Below are 23836 nucleotides of genomic sequence, written 5' to 3' on the forward strand. Positions count from 1 at the left end.
AATCAGATAACACGTTCCTGTGCCGTAGTGTGACTGCGTCAGATAACGGTATCTGCATCATGGGGGTTTTCTGCCTCATGGGCTGACTGCTAGTTAACTTGTTGGTTTGTTTAACCAGAATAGGGTCAGGAATAGGGGGATCGATTCAGAACCTATAGGAATACATCACACCCACTCCACGCTAACTATGGACATATTTACTAATCTATGCATAGTAAAACATACTATAGAGTATAGTGTATACCTTACCACCCCAAAATACATAAATGCATTTTGAAATTTTTCAAATATACGGAAGAATTGCAATCATATGTATTGTATGCACTCAAGCTGTAGAATAATGCCAAAGTAATCACGCATTTGTATACATTATTGCTATTTGGTATATGATAATTTACACATGAAATGGCTCTTAATACAGAAAAAAAGGTTCGAGACCATTCCATCACAGAATAAAATATTTATGAACATACCAGCGGGCAGCTAATGTCTATAAGCTATCTAAAATTTAGAAACCTTAGTTCTCTAAGAATAGTTCTTACTTTAAGCAGAAGATAGTGTCCCGAAAAATATGCAAAAATATTTTGGGGCTGCTGAAAATTGCTGTCCGTGAACTGGAGGTGAAATTGTTCATGTGACTTTATTTTTAAAGTTGAAGGCCGAATTCAGGGAACGCCGTGTGCGAGCTTGCTCAAAAGTCTCTATTTCTGCTCTGGTGAGAACATCATATCATTTAGGCTTTCGAAAAAGCTGTCAACAGCTTCCTGGGAAAGTTCCACTAACTCGGAAAAAGGTGTAACCATGCATTCGTGCGCATGATTGTCTCCATTGACGTTCTGATTCGCATTGCTGACAGAAGGTCGTACCTGTTCGATGCTGCTTTCATCTTGAACTTCACTACCCCTCAATCGTAGTGGTGAAGCTTCCACGAATGCCGTCATCAGGATTGGTAGCCTTTGAGGGCAGCACAAAGCGTGAACCTTGATCGGGCTCAACAATGTTTCTGCATCCATAGGCGCATCCGATTGTAGCGTCAGACAGGTGTCTAACACGCATTCTTCTCCGCATAGCAGACACCTTAATACAGGTAAAACACACCTTTGCCACATTGGTCGAAATGATAGAAACCAAGTCATGTTCAGGTCTCTAAGCCGGGAGAGTCCCAGGATTTTTGATATCCGGTCCCGGTATCCAATGGCTAGGATTGTTTCTTCCCTTGTCGCAAGAGTTTTGTCTGTGACATGGGTTGCCATAACGAAAAATAAGGACTAAGAATAGGATTCCTGCAATTAGTCCCAAGATCAGGGGAAGTCCGCCAAAAATCGAATGGACGAAATCTGGAAAAATACCCAGTTTGGCTTTGAATGGTGTTAATGCCATCGAAAATACTGTCTTAAATACCTTTGAGACCCCATTGGTATCAGAAATATTTAAGATTTCAATCAGGATTTCTGCGAAATGTATGGGGGAATTAGTTGATAACAATGAATGTATCTCTGCAGTCGTCCTTGCGACTTGTAGATCATAAGTTTCTTTTGATGACGTGAGCCTTGTAGGCGTCTGAAGAAGCACTGTTTTCATTCTGCTTAAAGTATCTATTCGAATAGAAGTAATTTTCAAATTGGGCCATGCCCTTGCCTCCCTGTCTGGAAAGGAGCTGGGGAACAATGAGCGTCCACAGCACTTGACCTTCGCAGTCGTAGTTACGAGATAAGGAGTCCCGGGCATAAGACTACAACATCTGCGATTTACAATTAGAATGTAACTCCCATTGTAGAGTCTTTGAAAGAATGGTTCTATCTCTGTTGCAGGTGCGCCTTGCTGGTGACATGAAAGGTTGTATGAATTCCCTTCACAGGCTCCATGCAAACTAATTCCGTTACACAGAAGCGTGCCGCTTAGTGACATTGCACAATTATTGCCACTAAGAAACACTTTCTGTCCTTTATTACTGACACATGCATGTGAATAGGGCAGGTTCCATGTTGTTTTAATGTACCCCTTTCCCAATTTCTCGTACATGCCAGCCTGTATATATTTTTGGCAGTATTGAAACCTGAAGGTTGAGATTGGAATATTTATTATCCCATGTATTATCCATTCACTGACAGGTCGTTCTGACATTGTCACTGGTAATCTTTCGAGTTTTTCAATGCTCAAGATTGTATAATCAGCACCCTTTTGTGCCATACTGACTTGTCTATCAGTAAGGTTAAAGATTTGGAATAGTGACGTTGTGTTGATTAAACGCCAAGGCACATAGCCTGAACGCAGATTTTGTAACGTCCAGCCAAGCTGTACAATAGAACGCAATTGAGACTGACCGTGTTGTAATAACAGTAAGTCTTGCGATAATATGTCGATTGCTGAAGACACAATGCTGTCCAAAGAAAAAATTCTGGAGGACAGAGTCATTAACCCATTGTCCACTACAGAAAGTGATTTTTCCAAATTAATACGGTCAATTTCCCGTATTCTCTCTGCTGTTTATTTATTATTTATTTATTTTGCCATTTGTAAAGCGCTCTGCAACCCTACGGGCATCCTGGCGCTGGGTACCTAGGCTGAAAAGTACTGTGCGGTAGATAGGGGACAAGGACTCGAGATCTAAAGATTTGAGTTTTTCGGGAAGAGCCATGTTTTTACCTTTTTTCGAAAGGGCAATAGATCACTTGTTTTTCTGATGTCAATAGGTAGGCTATTCCATAATTGAGCTGCCGCTTTACTAAAAGCTCTACCGCCAAGGGTTGTTTTTTTAATCCTGGGTACATTAGCAAGATTTAAGGAAGAGGATCGAAGAGATCGGGTGGGTTTATACCAGTTAAGTTTGTTTTGGAGTGGTTGGGGGCCTAGTCCATGCACTGCTCTAAAGACAATGCAAAGGGATTTAAAAAGGATCCTCTGATGAATGGGCAGCCAATGTAGGTCAGCCAGGGCAAGGGTAGTAGATGATCTTCGTTCTCGAGACAGTGCCAGCTTTGCTGCAGCCGCCTGGACACTTTGAAGCCTGGAAATGAGATATATAGGAGATTCCAATAAGAGTGCGTTACAGTAATCCAGGCGGCTGAGGATGGTACTCCTGACTATGGTGGCTCTAACCTGTAAAGGCAGGAGGGGCAGCAGCTTGCGGAGTCCTCGCATAAGGGCAAGGCAGCTACTGACCTGTTTGTTGACATTGGTTTCAAGGCTCAGCCTGTTATTAAATGTGACTCCAAGATTCCTAACTGAGTTCACTGGTACTGGAGAGTTCCCCAGCTCAGGAGGCCAGAAGTCTATGGGTAAGCCCTTGGGTATTCCTCCTATCGTGCAGTGTAGTATTTCCGTTTTGTCACTGTTGAACTGCAGTGAATTCTGATTGAGCCAAAGCGTCATTTCCAACATACAGGCATGAAAGGTCTCAAGGGAGTCAGCCTGAGCACCATCAAGGGAGATCATCAACTGCGTGTCGTCTGCGTAATTGGTTACGCTGACGCCATGGGTTTTGATGATGCTTATCAGGGGTTGCATATATATATTAAAAAGTATAGGGCTAACGGCTGACCCCTGTGGGACCCCGTGTGGGACTTTGACAAATTTTGACTGAAATGGAGGGATGGCTACCGCTTGCCACCTGTCTCTCAGGTAGGAGCGGAGCCAATCCAGCGCGATTCCCCCAACTCCAATGTTCCTCAATCTTGTCAGCAGGATGTCATGACTTACCGTATCGAATGCGGCGGACAGGTCCAGCAAAATTAGGGTTGCTGAATTTCCCCTGTCCGTCCGCATTCGTAGGTCGTCCAGAACTGTCACCAGAGCTGTCTCTGTCCCGTGAGCAGGTCTGAATCCAAACTGCTCCTCTTCCAGGATGTTGTTGGTTTCCAGGAAGAGGGCTAATGCTCTGCTGACCCATCGCTCTAGGATTTTGATGGGGTAAGGTAAGAGCGATATAGGTCGGTAGTTTTTATAGCAGTTTGGGTCTAGGTTTGATTTTTTCAATAATGGGGTAACAATCGCCAGTTTCCAGTCTTTTGGTACGGTGCCCGTATCGAGGGATTGGTTGCACAGCTGATGCAATACTGGGAAGATTTCTTCCCTGAACTCCTTTACTATTTTGTGGGGTAGAGGGTCCAGAGGGGATCTCGATGTCGTGTTAAGGGCTTGTTTTATGAAATCTTCCTCTGTGGGGGTCTCAAAGGTATTTAAGAAGGCCTTAGGTTGTGAGCATCTTGTATTTGTCTCCCGATGTTCCGAGAAGCTGTTGTTATTATCTAGCAATGGCGGACTTGGCGCATCTTTCAGTCCCTCAATGATTTTTATAATTTTCTCCTGGAAGAATAGAGCTATGCCATCACATAGTTCTTGCGAGGGCTTAATTTGGCTGTCTGCACAGGCAGGAAGGGATAACTCTTTGATGATCTTGAAAGTGTCACGGGATTGATTGTGACTATTTAAAATCAAATCTGCAAAGTGATTTGCTTCAATTTGAGTAACCTTCCAGGCCTCATTGTATGCTGCATATACAGAGGCTGCTATGAAACGTTTTTGACGCTGTTTGCGCGGTCCCATAATGAAATCACGCAAGTCAGCACCATCAGTAAGAAAAGGTAGGTGTTGCTTAATTTCTGTCAGTGTGGAAGTTTGTAGCCATTGAAGGCATAATTTGCCCACACTGTAGGTGGTTATTATCCCTGGGTGTTGTCTTTGAGGATATCTAGGGTCTGGCCTGGTCATTTTGAACCCCTGTGTTTTGTTCAGGAATCTGTCTTGACAGTTATTAGTATCTGTGGGCCAGATCAACCACTGTTTCCAATCAGGATGTGTTCTGTTTTGGTTTAATACATAATTTACGTCTGTCTCCTCATCTGTAGAGGTATTGCTGTACATTGTTGGTTTTGGAATAGACGGTTTATTTAAGTCTTTGATTTTGGCTAGGCCAAGACAGGTAGTTTGTTGAACAGTGTCGTTTAAAAATATCATTTGTTCTGGGATCATGCAGGCTCTAAACAAAGATTCTATACCCTGTACTTGCCATTCTTTTGTGCCCCAAACACTTTTCAATTCAACATTTTTGTCCCAATAATCAAAACCAAAAGTATTCATTTGTTCAAAGAATGAGTCTGAATATATCAATTTTGTGTGTGTTATCATGGTCTTAGTTCCTGTCTTGTTTGACAATTTGAAATAAAATGCTTCAGCATTACTTGTGTTAAAACCTGAAAAGTATGAATATTTGTCATAGAAGGTTCTTGAGCTTCCTTTTGGAGGGGTTGCACAATGTTCCCATTGATTATAATTTAAAACATTTCTAGGTTGTGCAGATCTATGTAAAAATGGTTACCATAGTGGTTATAACAGTACATACTATCATAATTTGTAGAACCCTGCAAATAATCATGTTTGGTAAATTTAGCAGACATTACTAAGTCAGACATCATATTATTAATGCTTTCGAAGTCCCAATCATCAGCAAATGAGCTTGGTTTTGCAAAGTCACTCAATGAGATCTTAATTTTGTGTGGATATTTCAGGATTTCGACCGGACCATAAATTTCATAGTCAGTGTTATCCCATGCTACCCCACCCGGTATAGGATTGGCTGTGAAGTTGGCTGAAGAAAGTTCTCTTTTCTCGACGTGTGAAGATGTGTGTGGTTTGAGGATCAAGTTGATTTTCTGACTTGCTGTGTCCATTTTAGCATATTTTCCCTCAATGAAGCGTCCCAAAGTAAGTACCATGATGAGCCAAAGTATGAGGATAAATGCACCAAAACCCACCCAAAATTCGATCCATGGAGAAATCAGATATGTTTCTTTTAGTTGTTTCAAAAGTTCTTTTGCTTTATCTTTAAAGGTTTTTGATGATGGCTGTGTCTTTGATTCACTGAAGCCTTCAGACGAATCATCGAAGTTTAAGCCGGATGCAGTTCTGTCAATTGTTCCAATTGCTTCAGGATTACTGTTTCTTGCATTTTCGCTTGGTACTTCATTATAGATTGGTGTGTCTTTGCTAAATGTTTTTATTTGGGTTTTCAGAGGTCTGAGTTCTATTGCATTGTTGCATAGTCCTTGTTGTTCTTCTGTAGGCGTTTCGAATGTGATGAGCCTCTTCGTTAGGACCTCTGTACTGGTAGCAAACCTTGGTGTTCGGCTACTTATTGGGAGTCCACTTGGCCTACTGTTTGTTATCGGCCACATGATTGTGGTTTTACCAGGTCGATGGATACAACTCGGTTCTCCTTTTTACCAGCAAGTGGCGGTAGTACAACTGATCTTGTCCCGTTGATAGACAAGACAGGAACTGCTTTTCTGTAAGAAGGCCCAAATTCCTTCTTTACCGCGATCTTTTCCCTGACTAGATCCCCGACCTTTGGAATCCAGACAGGTCTTGCTGGGACAGGTGGTGGTTCTTCAGTGGTTGTTGGCTGTTGTTTCAACTTTATGTTGCTCAGGTCTTTTCTTGTTTTGTTTAAGTCCTGCAAAATAGCCAAACGGTCTTTGATATCAAAGCTTTTTCTTTCACCACTGAAGTCTGACTATCAATGTCAGAGATCAACATCCTAGTTCCAAATAATAATTCGTACGCACTGAATCCCTTCAGAGAATTTCTTGGCAAGTTATTTAGACTACGTTGGACACTTATTAGATGTTTGACCCACCCAGCTCCCGAACCTAATATCCTTTCCGTTATAGATTGCTTTATGCCTTGGTTTTTTCTTTACACCATCCCGTATCCCTCAGGAAGGAAGTGAGAAGATTCCCGCTGTGCTATGCTCATTTGGCCATGTTTCCCATCAGGCTGGAGGGCTAGAGTGAAAACAATGGTCAAACGTAGCATGCTCTTAGCGTATATGCCATTTAGACTCGCAAATCTTTGTATAACAGTCCAGACGTCAGCCGAGTGCTGGTGGTCTACATTATAAGTGGAAACTAGCCTGTATATGTTAATCGCAAGCCTTCCTTTTTACTCTTGATTTTTTCTGGAGTAAAACGACGAGGTATTAAACTGTTTCTCTCCCCACTGCGATCTCTGTTGCAGTTTGGGCAGTTTTTTACAAACATGGTGTGACGCAGGCTCATGCCTGGCCACCAGTACCGTGATTGTAATTCTTCCAGAGAATCTTTTAGTTTGAGGTGTCTGAGACCCTCGCCCATATGTGCGTCTGCGATTAACAAGTTTCTCCTGTCCATGTTTGGAATCACTCTATCCCCCACTCCAGGGATTCGAGCAAAAGGGACGGAGTTTGCATCGATTATGTATGTATAATTGAGTGGATAGTTGATCGGTAGCGCTGAGCAGTCGCCTTTTGATGACGTTTTCACCGCCAGCACTGTTTCACCGTCAATGTATTTTAATGTACGCTTTTTTCGAACTACGGGAGCCTATTTAGTGGCTGCCGCTGTGGCTGTTTCAGCCAATGAATTCCCTGCAACGTGAACGCCATCACGCTGATGACTCAGTGAGTGTGTCACGTGAGTCTTTGGTAGCTCTTTTTGTAAAAGAGCTATTTGTTCCCAGAGCAGTTTCTGCTTTATTGGTGCATTTGTGTCATCTTTGTAACCGTTTTGACTCCATGTCTGCAAATCCTTGTTATATGATTTGACGCAGTAATATGAATCTGACACTATAAGTGTCGGGAATTCGCGATCCGCATTATCTAGCGCCATTTTCAATGCTAGTATTTCAGTTTGTTGTTCTGAATTAGTTTCTACTGAGTGTGTTTTTGTTAATAGAGGTTTTAGTTTACCTCCGCGCCACACTTCTTTTGTAATCCCACATGTGGGGTTGTATGCCTGTTCTCCCCAAACGGGGGGTTGAGCATGTCCGTCTGTATAAATTACACAGGCGTAATGTCGTAAAGGCAGAATGTCGATTGGCAGAGGGTATGTTTCTTCATATTCTAGATTTTTTAATTCTTCTAGTTCTGGATCAAAGTAGTAGTATACTTTGTCCGTTGTAATTGAGTTCACCCATTGTATCCATTCCGGATTCAGTGTTGTTGTTGGTAAATTACACGGTGTTGTTAGTGCCTCAAAGGCTGATTCTGCTGTTCTGACTGTGACATGTCTACCGTCAGCTTGATCTTTTTCTCTAGCTATTGCGGTTTGAACAGCATGAACAATTTTTTCTTTAATGCTGAACTTCTTTTCAGCTTCTGTGTACAAGTGTGATTTGAATGCAATTGGTACCTTTTCTCCCTCATTAGAGGTCAGGTATGTGAATCCGCATCTCCCTGGGATGACTCGAATCACAAGATTGCGTGTGTTATCACGTGTTTCTAATTTTGTTTTAATTAGCATGTCTGTTTGTAAGGATCTCAAAATTTCTGTGTGTATTTGAGTCCAATTGGATCTTTTAAAATCTGGTTTTATCAGATCATATAGGGGTTTGACCCTTTCTGCGTAATTTGCAATGTATGTTCTTCCGAAATTTAGGAAGCCTAGAATCGACTGTAGGTTTTTTAGTGTTCTAGGTGCTTGGATTACGGCACATTTCTCTAGGAAATTGTCGGCCAGGCTTTTGCCTTCACTTGATAATTCATATCCTAAGAACAGGACTGTCAGATGGGCAATTCTGGATTTTTTAAAGTTGAATTTGTAACCCTCTGCTGCGAACCCAAGTATTATGGTGTTCACTCTCTTCAAGTGAGTCTCCAAGTCATCATCTGTTAAATAAATGTCGTCGACATAAGATAATGCTTCATCATCATATATTTGTAGTAATTCTGTTACTCTCGCTGAGAATACTCCCGGGCTGTTCTTGTACCCCTGGGCTAACCGACAGAATTGTTTTTGAGTGCCATTTATTGAGAACGCAGACAAATATCTGCTCTCTGGTGCTATGTTTTGACAAAAGAATCCATTAGAGATGTCTAAGGTTGTTTTGTATTTTTTGCGCACTATGTTATTCATTAGTGCAGCACTATGCGAATTTTGCACTGCAAAAGTTTTGCAACATGTGTTAAGGTGTCGGTAATCCAAAACTAGACGATATGAATTGTCTGGTTTGGAGACCGGAAACAAAGGGTTGTTCATTTGTGAGGTGCAAGTTTCAATCACCCCCTGGTATTCTAGCTGATCTAGTATTTCTTTTACCTGTTTTTTAGCTTCTTGCTTAATTGGATACTGCCTTTGTGCAGTAGGTTGTGATTTTAACTGGATTTTGTGAGGAGAGTCCTCATCCCATCCCACGTGATTTTTATATAAAGCAGGAGCTAGAGCCACTGCCCACTTTCTAGCAAGTGTGTATTTTTTATGAATTGGGATATGATTTGAGAAGGCAGGCATAATTACTTCTTCGCCATGAGGGCAATCCCTGACAAACTCTGGTGGCCAGTCTTTTTCAGCTAGAAGGATATCATAGCCCTTGGAGAGATTATCCCAAAATAGTCCCCTTATTTTTCTAGTCTTATCCCCCTCTATACGCAATGTTATTTCGTATATTTTGTGAGGTTTGCTAACTCTGGTGTCTGCAGTTTCCACTTGAAGATATTCATTCGTGTCCACTGTCTCCAGATGATTCATAAGGACTTTGCGAGCTATGCTCACTTCTGCTGCGCTGTCTAGCATTGTCTGAGCCCATTCCCCGTTTTTCAGTTGTGTCCTCAGAATTCTCGGCATTGTTAACTATTTTAATGCTGGCTACCTTCTTCTTTGAAAATTGTAATTTCTTTTTTAGCTGAGCAGGTTCCTTGTCTTTGGACTTGGCGTGCTCTTCTCTTTGTTCTGATCGTCCTCTTCTTTCCGATTTCTGCGAGGAAGTCTGAAAAGATTGAGAGGGACGTGTATCAATGTCTTGATATCTATCAGGCTTTTTTATATTATCCCTGTTTCTAAGGTTATATCTTTTCCCAGAGGGGTCACTCTGGGGTGACCTGTGTCTTTGGTTCGGAGATTTCTCTCTTCGCCTAGGAGACCTTCCTCTGGACTGGAATTTCTTTTCTTTAGGATTGGATTGTTTGTTTCCATCCCAGCTCTTTTTCTGTGATGTTGAATTATTATTAAAAAATATTTTTTCAGGACTTTCAATCAGTTGTGGTTTTACTGGTATTCCACCTAAACTATCTCTACCTAGTTCCTCATAGGATTTTTCTATGATTCTGGCAATTTCAGCTGGTTGGTCTGCTATATCTGTCTCCTTTAACCTCTGGCGGATCTCCACGTTTGCTGCTTCTCCCTTTATGTTGGCTAACAATATAGCCGAGACCTGCTTGAAGTCTTTTAGTAATTTCATACCAAGAGTTAAAGCGGGTTCTGGACCATATTCATCTTGAATTTGTTTTAGCACATCTGGTATTACCGAAATGGATGGAACACCGTGCGTTTTTGTGTAGATGGAAGCAAAGACTGTACCCCAAGTGTCACAGTCCTCAATGTGTGGTGCGATTCCCATTGGAAGACAGATAGTCAGAATCCTGTGTTTTTCTAATGGGGTGGTGTCAGGAAACACCGCCTCTATTTGGGTGATTTTCTGTGCCAACCAGAATGGTATTTGTTCCCGTTTAGCCGGTACTTTACCTAGGCAGGATTGTATGTTCTGTGGTGTAATTTTATTTGTGTTCCCCTGGTGAGGGGTCAGCTGTGGAATTTTAATTGCTGGCTGAATTGTAGAAGTCCGCATCACATACTGGACTAATTGTCTATGTATTTTTATTAATTGTTTTAGCTGTGTTAACAGGTTAGCTGCAGACATCCCGTCGATGTCTGGATGTGGTGTGTATCCGGCTAGGACCGGCCACGTTGCTCCTGGTCTACCTAAAGGACCGAGCCTGGTGATGTGATTATTATGTTTTAGGGCGCCATCAAATAAGAGCAAATGCTCTTGAAATTTGAGTGGTACTTCCACCTCCTCGAAAGGAGTGTACGTTTCAGGAGGTTCCTCTATTTTGTAATACAGGATTTGCTGCTGGAAAGTTTATCCATGAATAGTATACCTCTGTCTGCCGATATTCGTGTGCCTCAATTACGAATATGACTGTACCACCTCTAGGTGTCAGTCCATTTTCTATAAGTTTTATGGTTATAGATTTCCTTTTGATGACCGGGATGAGTATTATATCCGGGTCTGCTTCCTGCATTGTAGCATCAGCTGCTGCGAGTTCAGTTGCTAATCTAACTGCCTCTCTTTCTTCATCACTGTCTCCCATTTTACTGACAGGATGGTTATTTTTTTTTTTTTTGTTTGCAGATCAGGTTTCTTATGGAAACAAAGATTAGATGCACAATATTTTGGAACAGTGTATCCTTCAACGTTGACTATACCAAGAACCATACATAGGAGTTCCCTCCTGCGAGGTCTGGCGGATATAACCTTTTACCCACTCCAGACGTCTTTGGAGTATAATGGGAAAAAAGGGGTCTGAGTGAGAAAGCACGACTGAGTTACTTTAAATGTCTTACGTTAGTTTTATCGCCCTTTCCAAACGCGTTGGGCGCCATGTAGTGTAGTTCCTATTATCCCAATAGGCTCTGCGCATTGGAATAATACCTTCAATAGTAAAGGCCTAGACCAGACGTTAACTAGGTCTACTACTGTCGATGTTAGACTTAAAGTTTTGGGTTTGCCAGCTAGCTCAGAGTTCACTAGAAACTTTCAGGAATGTTCAGGAAGGAATTAACTTCCCTGATTAGACAAGAAGGGATTTAGTTTCTGACAACCATAGAACATGACAACTTTGCTCTCCCCTAATCAAGAGTGTATCTCGAGAGTCGTGTGAACAAAAGGCAATTTATTTTACTCAGTCAGTACGTGCATTCTTAGTCTCATCAGAATGTAGAGAAAAGGAAGAGACGGGCGTGTTCAATAAAAAGGTGTTATTTATTGATCAGTCTCTTTTCTCATACAAGAGAAATGGATCGATATTATTGCAATACTTATAGTTAAGTAAAGTGCATACATTAGAAGCAGAAGTATAAAATAATACTGTAAAAACATTGATATGGTTTCTAAGCCATATGAAGGTTTAAAATGAATAAAATATATTACATACACATATACATTTGACTAAACGTACTCAACTGGTGTTTCTAAATACGCCTACCCCGTGTACCTGACCTAAGCCTAATACGTGGGCGGGAATAGAAAGTTACAGTTTAAGTTAAGTTTGTTTTTGCCAAGTGAATAACTAAAGAATTCTCTGCGAGGGGTTGTTCAGTTCTGTACCTGGAATCTAGGTTGAATGAGGGATGGTATCTCTCTCTCTGGTCTCGATATTCCAGGCTGCCTGCGAGGGCTACCCGGAAGCGCCGGTGCTGGATTTCTCGTCAGGAGAAATGGGCAGCTGCTCGATTTCAGCGCGTCAGGAAGGCGGGGCTGCGCCAGCGGGGTCTGCTCTGCTCTGGGCTTCGGCAAGTATGGCTGCTCCGTCTCGTCACCACCGCGTGTGTTTGCATAGGGCAATATCGGTAATATTTATACCTTTAAGGTGCCGAGATTGACGTAAGGATGGACATAGATACGTCAATAAGGATGTCATACGACTTGCTCGTTAGCACATTCTTTTGCTGAAGTTCTCGGTGAAATCAAAACAATGGCCGCAGGGTTTTGCCCAGGTTGTCATAGGTTTGATTTGTTATGAGAACTCCGTATGCCTTATCAGGGGCTGGAGGAATATCGCTTGTCTAATTAGATCGCAAGCGTTATGACCTAATCAGATAACACGTTCCTGTGCCGTAGTGTGACTGCGTCAGATAACGGTATCTGCATCATGGGGGTTTTCTGCCTCATGGGCTGACTGCTAGTTAACTTGTTGGTTTGTTTAACCAGAATAGGGTCAGGAATAGGAGGATCGATTCAGAACCTATAGGAATACATCACAAGGAGTCCCATCAGGTAACAAATTCAGTAGTAAAAGACAAGTGTACAATAATTGTAACAGCATTGAGGTTGAGGTGATAAGAATACTTAAGTATTCAGAAGATCGGATTATTTGATCTGTAGTATAAAGATTGGAGTTAAAAGTTGAAGGGATAGGGAGAAAGAGATAAGCATCTTGAGAATCTAGTGTTAAAGAAAAGGAGGAGATCAAAGAAAAAAGGAGAGGAGGAGAGAAGGAAGAAAGTCCATATAATATGAGTTTCTCATATACATACTATAAGTAATCAAAGTTTGCATGACATAGTGGTAGTAAGAACAGAATATTAAATATTAAAATAAATAGCATTTATCACAGTTAAGTATTATCATATATAAAATTAACACCATGTTGTTAAATATTATCTTAGTTAAATATTGACACACTTAAATATTAAATATTATTATAGTTCACTAATACTATAAATATTGGTTAAACAGAGGAAGAGGGGAAGGAAAAATGTGTGGGAGAAAACGAAAGAGTACCAACATTAACATACAAATAATGCATAGCAAATAAGCAGGAATTCAGGAATATAATCAATTATCCTAATTTATGGCACATAAGGTTAAACAAAATATGAAAGATAAGAGTATGTGGGTATTTGATTTTTCAAATTCTCGAGTATTTAACCCGTAATATAGATATATAATATAGGTATTCTGACATACACCGCCCATGAAGCGCCCTTCTAGAACATTTACAAAATCTCAAATGACTGGCTCAGCTGCTGCAGCTTCCAAATCCTGCGAATGAGCTTGCCTAGCAAAATAAAATACCTCCGTCTCTCCGACAGAAAAAACCTGCTAAGGATGGTCTTTTCCTCCTGCATCTATCCTGCCGGGAACCTCCTGCTGGGGAGCTGCTCCAAAAGGTTCTTTGCTGTTCATGAAGCCACTGATGAGGATCATTCATACTTTTTTCTTGGAATATTGAAATCTAATTACAGTATCTGCTGGGTGGGAAAAGGGGCATCCAACTTCTGTCTTTTAGGCTGCACTGCTTCTCTGGCCTGAAAAGTAGCTGAAACAGCAGCTTCAATCATCCTCTGGACATCAGCCAAGGAAGGAGTAGCCAGAGGCCCAGCAACCACCTCCTCCTCCCTAGGATTGCACTTCTCTGACCTCTTTCCCCCATCCATGACGAGTCAGAGGCCAGCAGAAGCACATATATATATATATATTACCTACTGGCGGTCGCCAGTAGGTAGTTATAGTTAGGACCTAGTTTCCATAGGAAATCCGCAATATTCTATTTTGAATAACTTTGGCGCCGGTTGTTGAATCTTCACGAAATTCTCCAAGAAGATGGGGCGCTCGGCTATGTTCCTATCTGTTTTTTCAGAACAAAATTTTATTGGATTTTCTTGTTGTTGAAGGATTACAAAGAGGGCACTGCTCTCCAGAAGCCAGAGGAGCAGTGTGCAAATAGATATCCATCACATACCAGTTATTCAATCAACCGAACTCCCTTCCCCCAACTCCCTCCCCTGTATCCCCCCGCCCGGAACCCATCCCCGCACAGTGTCTACGTGGTCCAAAAGTAAAGAACCTAGTTAAAACACCATTGATGTGTGTACCGTTTCACCCAGGGTCAACAAGCAAGTGTTCTGCATCAGCATCCCGTGGCGCTGGCAGTTCCAGCCACAGTCCTCTGTAGTTCGCCCATCTCTTCCATATTTTAAAAATTTTTCGGGGGGCAACCCCTGGCCTCAAAAACCGGGCGCTCCAGCCCCATGTAAAAGTCCAAGCCCCTCTTCCACACCCCTACCATGGGAGCCCTGGGGTCCTTCCAGGCCCGAGCTATATCTCTTTTAGCTGCCCAGGAGCAGCAGATGACGTTTATAGATATTCCCTCCCACTTGTTCCATAACATGGAGAAGGCCCAGCTTCGGTGAGCGGGGGATGTCCCAGCCCAACACCTCCGCTATGCTCCTATCTTGAAAGTTTCAGGGTGTTTGGTCAAGCAGGGCTGACAAAAAAGAGGGGTCCCAAATCGTGTTTTCGCCATGCAATTTTCCATAGGGACCTTTAAGCGCGGCTACAGCCTGAACTGCTGAACGGAATTACACCTAATTTGGCGAAAAGGTAAAGTTTGGTTCACAGATCACGCTTTTTGTTAAATGGTGTTCCTCCGTGCAGTAGTTCCTGAGAAAATCATAGATATATCTATGGGCACGTAGGGGACGCGTATCCTCCGAGGACCCTTACGAGCACGAGCTGCATGCTAATTGGCTGTCAACTGTCTGTCAACACTCCAAACCAGGAAGTGTTGGTAGCCATCTTGTGTCTCGGTAGAACCGAGGCACAAGAAAACTGAAAAACAAGTGCGCAAAAGACGTAAAGGGGGCAGGGTAGAAACATCCTGACCCCCTAGGCCAACATTGTTTTTTGTTTTTAAATCGCAGGCTACGCGTAGGATACGCGTATCCGTGAAGAAAAAAAAAAACCTGAACCCCGCATTAGTGGTAATTAGCCCTGCGGGGGCCAAGTCCCAGGGGCATTGTGATTTATTATACTGGGGGGCCCAGAGGGACCCCCCAGCCCTGGGGACCACCAACCCGGGGCTCACGGCCCCCCACAGCCCCGGGGACCGCCGCCCCCCGGGGCTTCTTTTTTTTAATAATATTGGGGGGCCCAGAGGGGCCCCGGGGAACGCCACCCCCGGGGCTTAAACATTATGTATGCGGGGGGACCGCCTCCCCAGGGGCTTCTTTATATATAATAATAACAATTGGGGGCCCAGGGGGGCCCCGGGGACCGCCACCCCAGGGCCTTAAACATTATGTATGGGGGGGTGACCGCCACCCCCCCCGGGGCTTCTTTTGTTTTTTAAATAAAAAATAACCTGCGTGGAGGGGCTCAAGCCCCCCCACACGCCCCGGGGAACGTCACCTCCCCGGGGCACTACATTCGGACCCCCCTGCCCCGGGGACCACCACCCTCGGGGCTTTTAAATGTTGGGAGGGGGGCCGCGCGGCCCCCTCCTTGAGCCTTGTGGTGGCCCTGGGGACCGCCACCCCACAGGGCCGGTTCCTGCAGTGTCCTGGGGTGCCTACTTCCCGGACACTGTAGTTTGCTATGGTAGGGCGGAGACTCATGGCTCCCGCCCTACCATAGCAAACTGCTTTGGTTTTTGGAAGAGAGAGCAGGAAACCTGCTCTCTCTTCCAAAAACCAAAGACGATTGCTTTTCTACATGGGGAGCAGCTTGTTAGCTGCTCCCCATGTAGAAAAGCAATGCCGGCTTCCGCAGGACGCGGGAAGCCGTCAGGGACCGTGGGGGGATTGGGGTCCCCAATGGAGTGAGCCAGCCCCGGGGGATGGGGTCCCCGGGGCTACAAGTGGCCCGGGAGGGGGGCCCCACGGCCCTCCTCCAAAAAAAGTAAAAAATAAATAAATGGCTGGCCCCGGGGATGGGGTCCCCGGGGCCAAAAGTGGCCACAGGACGGGGGCAAGGCAGCCCCCCTCCTATTAAGAAAAATATTTTTAAAAAGGCCCAAGCCACTTTTTACACCTCTCTGCAACGCAGCCTTGTGGCGCTTACTGGAGGTACCTGGTGGGCTAGTTGGACCCCAGGGACCCCCAGGGTTCAAAGGGACTTAATTCCCCAACTTAAAATGCGCCACAGGGTGCTTTTGCACAGTGGTGAAGGGAGGAGTTCACATGTGTGCAAACACGCCCTGTGGTGCGGTTTAAATTGGGGAATTCATTCCTTGTCAATACTGAGGGTCCCTGGGGGCCAACTAGCCCACCAGGTACCTCGAGTAAGCGCCACGGAGCTGCGTTGCCGAGTGTTGTAAAAAGGGGCGTGGCCTCTGAACACCTCTCTGCAACGCAGCCTCCTGGCGCATACTGGAGGGACCTAATTGAAGGGGACTTAATCTCTCAACTTAGAACGGTGACAGGGTGCGTTTACACAGTGGTGAAGGGAGGGGAGTGGCCTGACGTGATGCGTGCAAACACGCCCTGTGCCGCGCTTTAAGTTGGGAAAAAAATTCCACTTCAAACCTGAGGGACCATGGGGGCCAAGTAGCCCACCAGGTGCTTCCAGGAAGCGCCACTGCGCTGCGTTGCAGACAGGTGGTGCAGGCCGTGCCCCTTTTTACATCTTTCTGCTACGCAGCTCTGTGGCACTTACTGGATGTACTACGAATTCCGATTTCCTCACTTGTTATCAGGAGAGACCTCAGTGCAGCATCTTTGAGCCCAGTACTGATCCTGAAAAGTTATTCTAACCATACTTACCAGTAACTTGAATTTCCTTCTGCAGGGTAACATTGACTGGTTTCACTTGAAAATTCTTCTAAGTGTGGAGTTTTGGAACTTTAAAATATTCACCTAAAATCAGCCGAACAACAAATTATGATTTACTCAGCTGTTATCAGGAGAGACCTCAGTGCTGCATCTTTCAGCCCACTACTGATCCTGAAAAGTAATTCTAACCATACTTACAGTAACTTGAGTTTCCTTCTATAGGCTAACATTGACTGATTTCACTTAGAAATTCTTGTAAGTGTGGAGTTTTGGAATTTTAAAATATTCCTATAAAATCAGCTGAACTAAGAATTCCGATTAACTCACCTGTTATCAGGAGAGACCTCAGTGCTGCATCTTTCAGCCCACTACTGAGCCTGAAAAGTAATTCTAACTGTACTTACAGTAACTTGAATTTTCTTCCATGGGCTAACATTAACTGGTTTCACTTGGAAATTCTTCTAAGTGGAGTTTTGGAACTTTAAAATATTCCTCTAAAACCAAACTTACCTATAACTTGAATTTCTTTCCATAGGATATCATTGCCTGCTATATAAAATATATATAAATGAAAAAAATATAAAATAAAAAAACAAATATTACAATTTTAATATTTTTTTTTAAAAAAATCCAATTTTTATTAAAAATATGTAATGTAATTTAAAAAATAAAATTTCTGAAAATAAATAGTTTAAAACAATGTAGTAAATCAGTATAAAAAAATATAACAATTAATACATTTAAAAATTATCATTTACAGAACCTTTGAAATTCAATGAAAAAACCATAGGTTTCAGCCACGTTATAGTTAGGAATTAGCATTTAAGAAACCTTATAAATTCACTGAAAAAAACAATAGGTTTCACACATGTTATAGTTAGCTGGACATTTCACTCATACAAAACCATTGAAATTCCCCCGTTATAGTTAGTTCAGTTAACTATAACTCGCGCGCCCGCAATGCACTGCTGATGACGTCACATATTACATCACTCATGACATGGTCAGTGACATCACTCATGACATCACTGATGGCATCATCCAGTGAATGTGTGTCTTTCTGAAAAATAAATATTTTTTATATATGTATATCTAAAGGTCTATGGAAGAATAAATGGGTAAATCAGTGTCTAAATGGATGTTTTTTTGTATAATTGATTGTATAACTGACTCATTAAGTATATCTTAGTGAATACATGTATTAGCGAGTAATGTTTAAATATGTAAATATCTGTATCAGTGTCTCACTTTGTGTATAAGTGGCTGCATATTTTTGTAGCAATGGTGGCATGCTATGCTTTAAATGAATATGTTTGCGGCTGGTGGTGTTTGTGCTTGGTGAAAGCGTGTATTGATTGCTGGTGGTGTGTATGTGCCTGGTGAAAGCGTGCACTGATGGCTGGTGGTGTGTGTGTGCCTGGTGAAAGCGTGCACTGACGGCTGGTAGTGTGTGTGTGCCTGGTGAAAGCGTGCACTGACGGTTGGTGGTGTGTGTGTGTGCCTGGTTAAAACGCGCACTGACGTCTGGTGGTGTGTGCCTGGTGGGAGCCTGCACTAACGCCTGGCGGTGTTTGTGTCCGGTGAAAGCGTGCACTGACGGCTGGTGGTGTTTCTGCCCGGTGAAAGCATGCACTGATGACTGATGGTGTTTGTGCTTGGTGAAAGTGTGCACTGACGGTTGGTTCTGTGTGTGGTTGTGTGTGTGTGTGGTTGTGTGTGTGTGGTTGTGTGTGGTTGTATGTGTGGTTGTATGTGTGGTTGTGCGTGTGGTTGTACGTGTGGTTGTGTGGGTGTGTGTTGTTGTGTGTGTGTGTGTGTGTGGGGCGGGTGAGGGGGCAGATAAGCGTAATGTTGTCAGCTCTGAGGAGCACACAGTTTATGTTCATATTCTGAAGCATGTGGCTCCAGACTCCCTGCTCCCCCTTGACGGTCGGTCAGAGTTATACCTTGCACTGCTGTTAAGCCTCAATGAATCCCAAGCACACTTCCGCTTTGCATCTGTCGCCACAGGGAAAAATCAGTGTACCAGTACATTGATTAATTGGCCGGCTGATGGAGACCCTCCTGTGAAATCTAAAGCATTTAATAAAATAACCCTCATGTTAGCTCTTATAGTGACCCTCACATTATATCCTCAAATGACCTTCATGTGAGATAGTAAAGTGACCCTCTGGTGAGACCCGAGAGTTAGCCTCTTGAGATCCAAGGGTGATTATACCTGAGACGCCAAAAGAAGCTGCTGTGACATGTCCATGAGCCACCTAAATTATCCAACTGTATTTACAAAAACTACTGAAATGTGAGAAAATAGATGCAAAATAGATCATGTGCGAAACCCAGACACGCCGCCCCTACGCTAGACGATTATAAAAGTATGCACATGTCTATTTCTGAGCTTTTAAACTCTCCTGACATAGAAATAGTGGTCTAACTAGAACATTATATCTAGGACCACTGGGATTATGTGGCAGTGATGGACCAAAGTATGCCACTAAATTATATGGGAAGAAAAGGCAAATTATGCGGCATAATGCAACACATTTTGTTATACTACTTAACTATTTTGTCTTTTTTACTCATGGTAACACCATCTGGGCAAAGATTTCACCTTATTAGAGAAGGAGAAGAGACGCCTTGTGCGCAGAGCCATCAGGAAGGAAGCGAGGACTCGTCGCATCACCTTACAGTACACTCTTCGTTTAATGCCATCCACATTAGCAGAGCATAGGCTTGTAGAGAGGTCCTTGCAGGCTCGGCTCAGCTCCCTGAATACTGGAGGGGGTGGGAGATGCCTGGCTCTGGCTCAGCCCGAGGTCCTGTTGGCACCTCGAGCCCATGACGAGCTGATCCTCCATGTGGCATTGCCTGCCCCTCTCCCCTTACCCCAGGATGCGGTGTAATGGCCAGACCTGCTGACTTTAGAACTGGGAATCGGGTTTGAGTCACGGAGTCGCTCGACATCCTATAGTTCTGTACGAATAAGCTAATATTCCCGGGACAATAAAAAAGAATGTGACCTTGTGTAAGGTAACTGGAATGAATGATGCCCCTTAACAGGAGACACGCCCATCCAATACCTGCCCTCTCTGAAGAGAGCACGCAGCGATGGTCAGCTATGTACGAGTGTGTGAAGGGGTGCACAGCGCTGAAGGAGGTTACAATGAGTTGAGAGGGGGTGAAGGGTGAAATAACTTGCAATACCACCTACCATCGTCCTGCCCTAACAGCCCCACATAACGCCTTAATTTGCTAAAATGTGAGGGACAGTACAGCAGCAAAAAGTGGATTGAGAGGATAACGCCAGCTGCGTGGGTAATGTAATAAAAGGAGTGGCTTAAATAACGTGCAAAAAAAAATTAAAAATTTGTGCTTAGCTCAGTGTGCTGCCCCACTTGTATTTTGGCTGTTTCTGTCATCACATCCAGATATATGATACAACGAGTAGCAGCATACTGACAATAAGTCAGGTCTATTGGCTTTGTCAATGGTTGTTAATTACATATGATAAATAAGCAGCAACGATGGCTTGGGCTATAGTATGCGTCAGGAAAGGGTATAAAAAAAAAAGAGGCCAAATTATGCGGTATAATGCAGCACATTTGGGTGTATGGGGGGACTAAACAGGCGCAAGCTGCGAAAAGATATTGGGAACACAAGTTACTTGGGGGACATTACCTGGCCTTTAGTCACATCACACAGCTGATGTACGCCCATCCAGTACCTGGCCTCTATGAAGAGAGCACGCAACGATGGTCAGCTATGTGCGAGTGTGTGAAGGGGTGCACAGCGCTGAAGGAGGTTACAATGGGTTGAGAGGGGGTGAAGGGTGAAATAACTTGCAATACCACCTACCGTAGTCCTGCCCTAACAGCCCCACATAACGCCTTAATTTGCTAAAATATGAGGGACAGTACAGCAGCAAAAAGTGGATTGAAAGGATAATGCCAGCAGTGTGGGTAATGTAATAAAGTAAGTGGCTTACATAATGTTCAAAAAATGAAAACAAGCAATTAGTGAAGTCCAGCACAGGAAAGTTATTGATATAAGTAGCAGCACAGAAATTTAGAAACCGGGGAAAACTTCAAGCATTTAAGCACACCGTGGACTGAGCAGGGGTCCGGGTTCAAGCAGAGTGTTATAGAATCTGAGCGCTTGACACTCACCAAACAGAACATGTATTATAGAAAAGCGGTGAGGGGTGACCACCTGAGCGGACGAAAGGCAATAACAGGGGCTGTGTAGAAGCAGGCAGGGAGAAAACAACAAGCGATGCACGCTCTGTGCTTGGGGAGGACCCTTAAAGGAAGGGGGCCGAGAGGAGCCTGTGAGAACTCGCTCTGAAAGTTCAAAGAAAAACAGAGATCAAAGGAAGGGTGGGATGGACATTGGCGACCGAGCATATGGGGGGTGAGGGGGTGTGCAGCCTGGTGAGCTGAATGCGTCTGGCCGCAGAGGCGGAGCGTGGCGCATGCGCACGAAGTGTCTGGTGGCAAATGGAAGCTGTGCACAATGCGCGTGGTTGTGTTCACATGCACTGTACCCAATCCCCATTTTAGGACCACTTTTCAAAGCCCTTACTTTATATCTCGCAAGCATTGCAAACGCAATGGCTCAGCGAAACCTAAAAATGGCGCTCCTGCGCCGTTCACTCCCACCGCGAGTTACCACAAATGCCTGATACCTATCCTTCCCAAAGGCAGGCCTGCAAAAGGATATGAGACCCACGAGCCCCAGGCATGCCGGTCTGACTCGGAAACTGAAACAGCGCCCCTTCACCTAATGAGAGGCAAACCACTGCCTTCGTTCTAAAAGGCTCTGACGTGAGCGAAGCCGATGGCTGTCACAGCAGGGGCTCAAGCCATGCCGCCACCCCCTTCCGAGAAAGCTTGCTATAACAGACCTTAACAGCACAATACTTACCAGCAGCAGCCGGCTACCACCTTCCGAGACAGCTTGATCATGTTGCAGAAGAAAACTGGATTACTGGAGGTAATGTTCCACAGGATTTGGGCGTGGCCTGTAGAGTAGGGATGGGAGATGGGGAGTTTTTAGATTGAGAATGTCTGCTGGGGGAGCTGTAACTCACATATGTAAGGACTGTGATGGGTAGGTCTGACGAGGAAGTAATTACAGTATCTGCTGGAAAGGTAAGCCTGGACAAAACCTTTTTGGGGTGACTCGTGGCAGAGGTGAACAGTTTATCTAAAAATTATATTTGTGATGTGTTTATCAAAAATCTAACTTAACTATATGTTTACCCACTGGAATTTCTAGATTAGTCCCTAGGCCAAGATAGGCATCTGGGGACTTTATACAGAAAACAGTTGTTTTCAAATTACCAGGCTGTTTTAGCTAGTGGGGTGATGGGCACCTCAGAATTGCTCTATTAGATGGAAATCACTTTATCTTCCTGGCATTAAACCCTGTGATGTACAAATCTCACAGATATTTCATTAATCCATTATATTCATATTAGCAGGGAGCCAAAAATCCCTGAGTAACTGAGATTAGCTGAGCAGTTCCAGGTTACATAATATGGTAGTTATGAAAGAAGCTGTTATCCCCATCTAATTTAAGAATATATTTTTTTACGTTTAGCCATTTATTTTTTAATGTTCAGAGATGGGGAGACCATCCAGTTGAGGCTGTGTTAGAGGCATCAGAGAGATGAACTAAGTTTGTGTAATTTAATTTCTGCATTATCGGATCTTTATTGATAGTCATAAATATTAGAATCATTCTCTGCTGTGTCCATGGACCCTGGAACACTTCAAATCCAATATTTGCCCATATAGTTAAACACTGTAGGTGCCATTGTCCAGATGAAATGCATCGGCACCTTTCGTAAAAGCCTATCCAAGGCAACATTTTCTCCCAAATTGTGGACATTATTATTTTAAAATAATTCCTGAAAACGACATTGCAGCATTTGAAATGTAAACGCAGGCAAACAACTGTCTGTCATTGAGAAAAAGGTGTAGCCAGATAGGTTTTCATTATAATGGTGTGTAAAATAGATCGCTGTCCCCGGCTGGGGGCCTGGAGCGTCCACCTCCAATGATCCACCTGCCTGGTAGTTGCCTACCTATGTCTTACCTATGTCTATGTCTATGTTCTTTTTTACAGCATGTGAGTAAAGGATCCCTGAATATAAATATATTGGACTAGTCAGGAAGGTGCTTACCTTAGTACAATGAATTAGGCCTCCTTTCCTGAGAAGAATCAAAGAGATGGGTTTCTTCATTTGTTGTTTAATAGAAACATAACATAATCGTATACACCTTTGAAATAAAAGTTAATGAGTTTCTCATATCTTATTAATTTTAGATGCAGCATTGAACACAAATCTATGTTAGACCAATAAAGTTCAAGACTGTTGCTCCCTGAACATATTTTTTTATTCTTTGCTTTTTGTCATTTATATAATAGATGCCATTTGCGATCCATTTAACCAACGGACAACACAGGTCATCTTTGAATATCACTCCGGGCGACAAGTTAGACGACTTCGAGAGCCACGCAGTCTATACGGAGTGTCTTCTATCAACTCAGTTCACACTGCCCGCTGGCCTTATGAGTGTGAGGTGATAGAGGAAAGAATATGGCACATTGGTGAGTTCTAATCCAAGGTACATATACAAAATAGTCCGACAGATAGAAGGAACATTTTACATTTCTTGCTAAATGTCTTTACTTGTAGGCCGTACCAGCAGAAGAGCGATATTCATGAGATAGAAACAATCCATGGGTTA

The 23836-nt window shown here is 43.4% G+C and overlaps 1 protein-coding gene across 7 annotated transcripts in view; it reads left to right on the forward strand.

Moving 5' to 3' along the window:
• Nucleotides 1-23836, forward strand: part of AGBL3 (AGBL carboxypeptidase 3) — an 873099-nt gene that overhangs the window by 386927 nt on the left and 462336 nt on the right. For all 7 annotated transcript variants that reach the window (XM_078669865.1, XM_078670168.1, XM_078670098.1 and 4 more), the window contains exon 4: nucleotides 23514-23696. In XM_078669865.1, coding sequence (XP_078525991.1) covers nucleotides 23514-23696 — 183 coding nt within the window. The remainder of the gene's footprint in view (nucleotides 1-23513; nucleotides 23697-23836) is intronic.

Source organism: Lissotriton helveticus, chromosome 1_1, assembly GCF_964261635.1.
Source record: "Lissotriton helveticus chromosome 1_1, aLisHel1.1, whole genome shotgun sequence".
NCBI classification, from domain to species: Eukaryota; Metazoa; Chordata; class Amphibia; order Caudata; family Salamandridae; genus Lissotriton; species Lissotriton helveticus.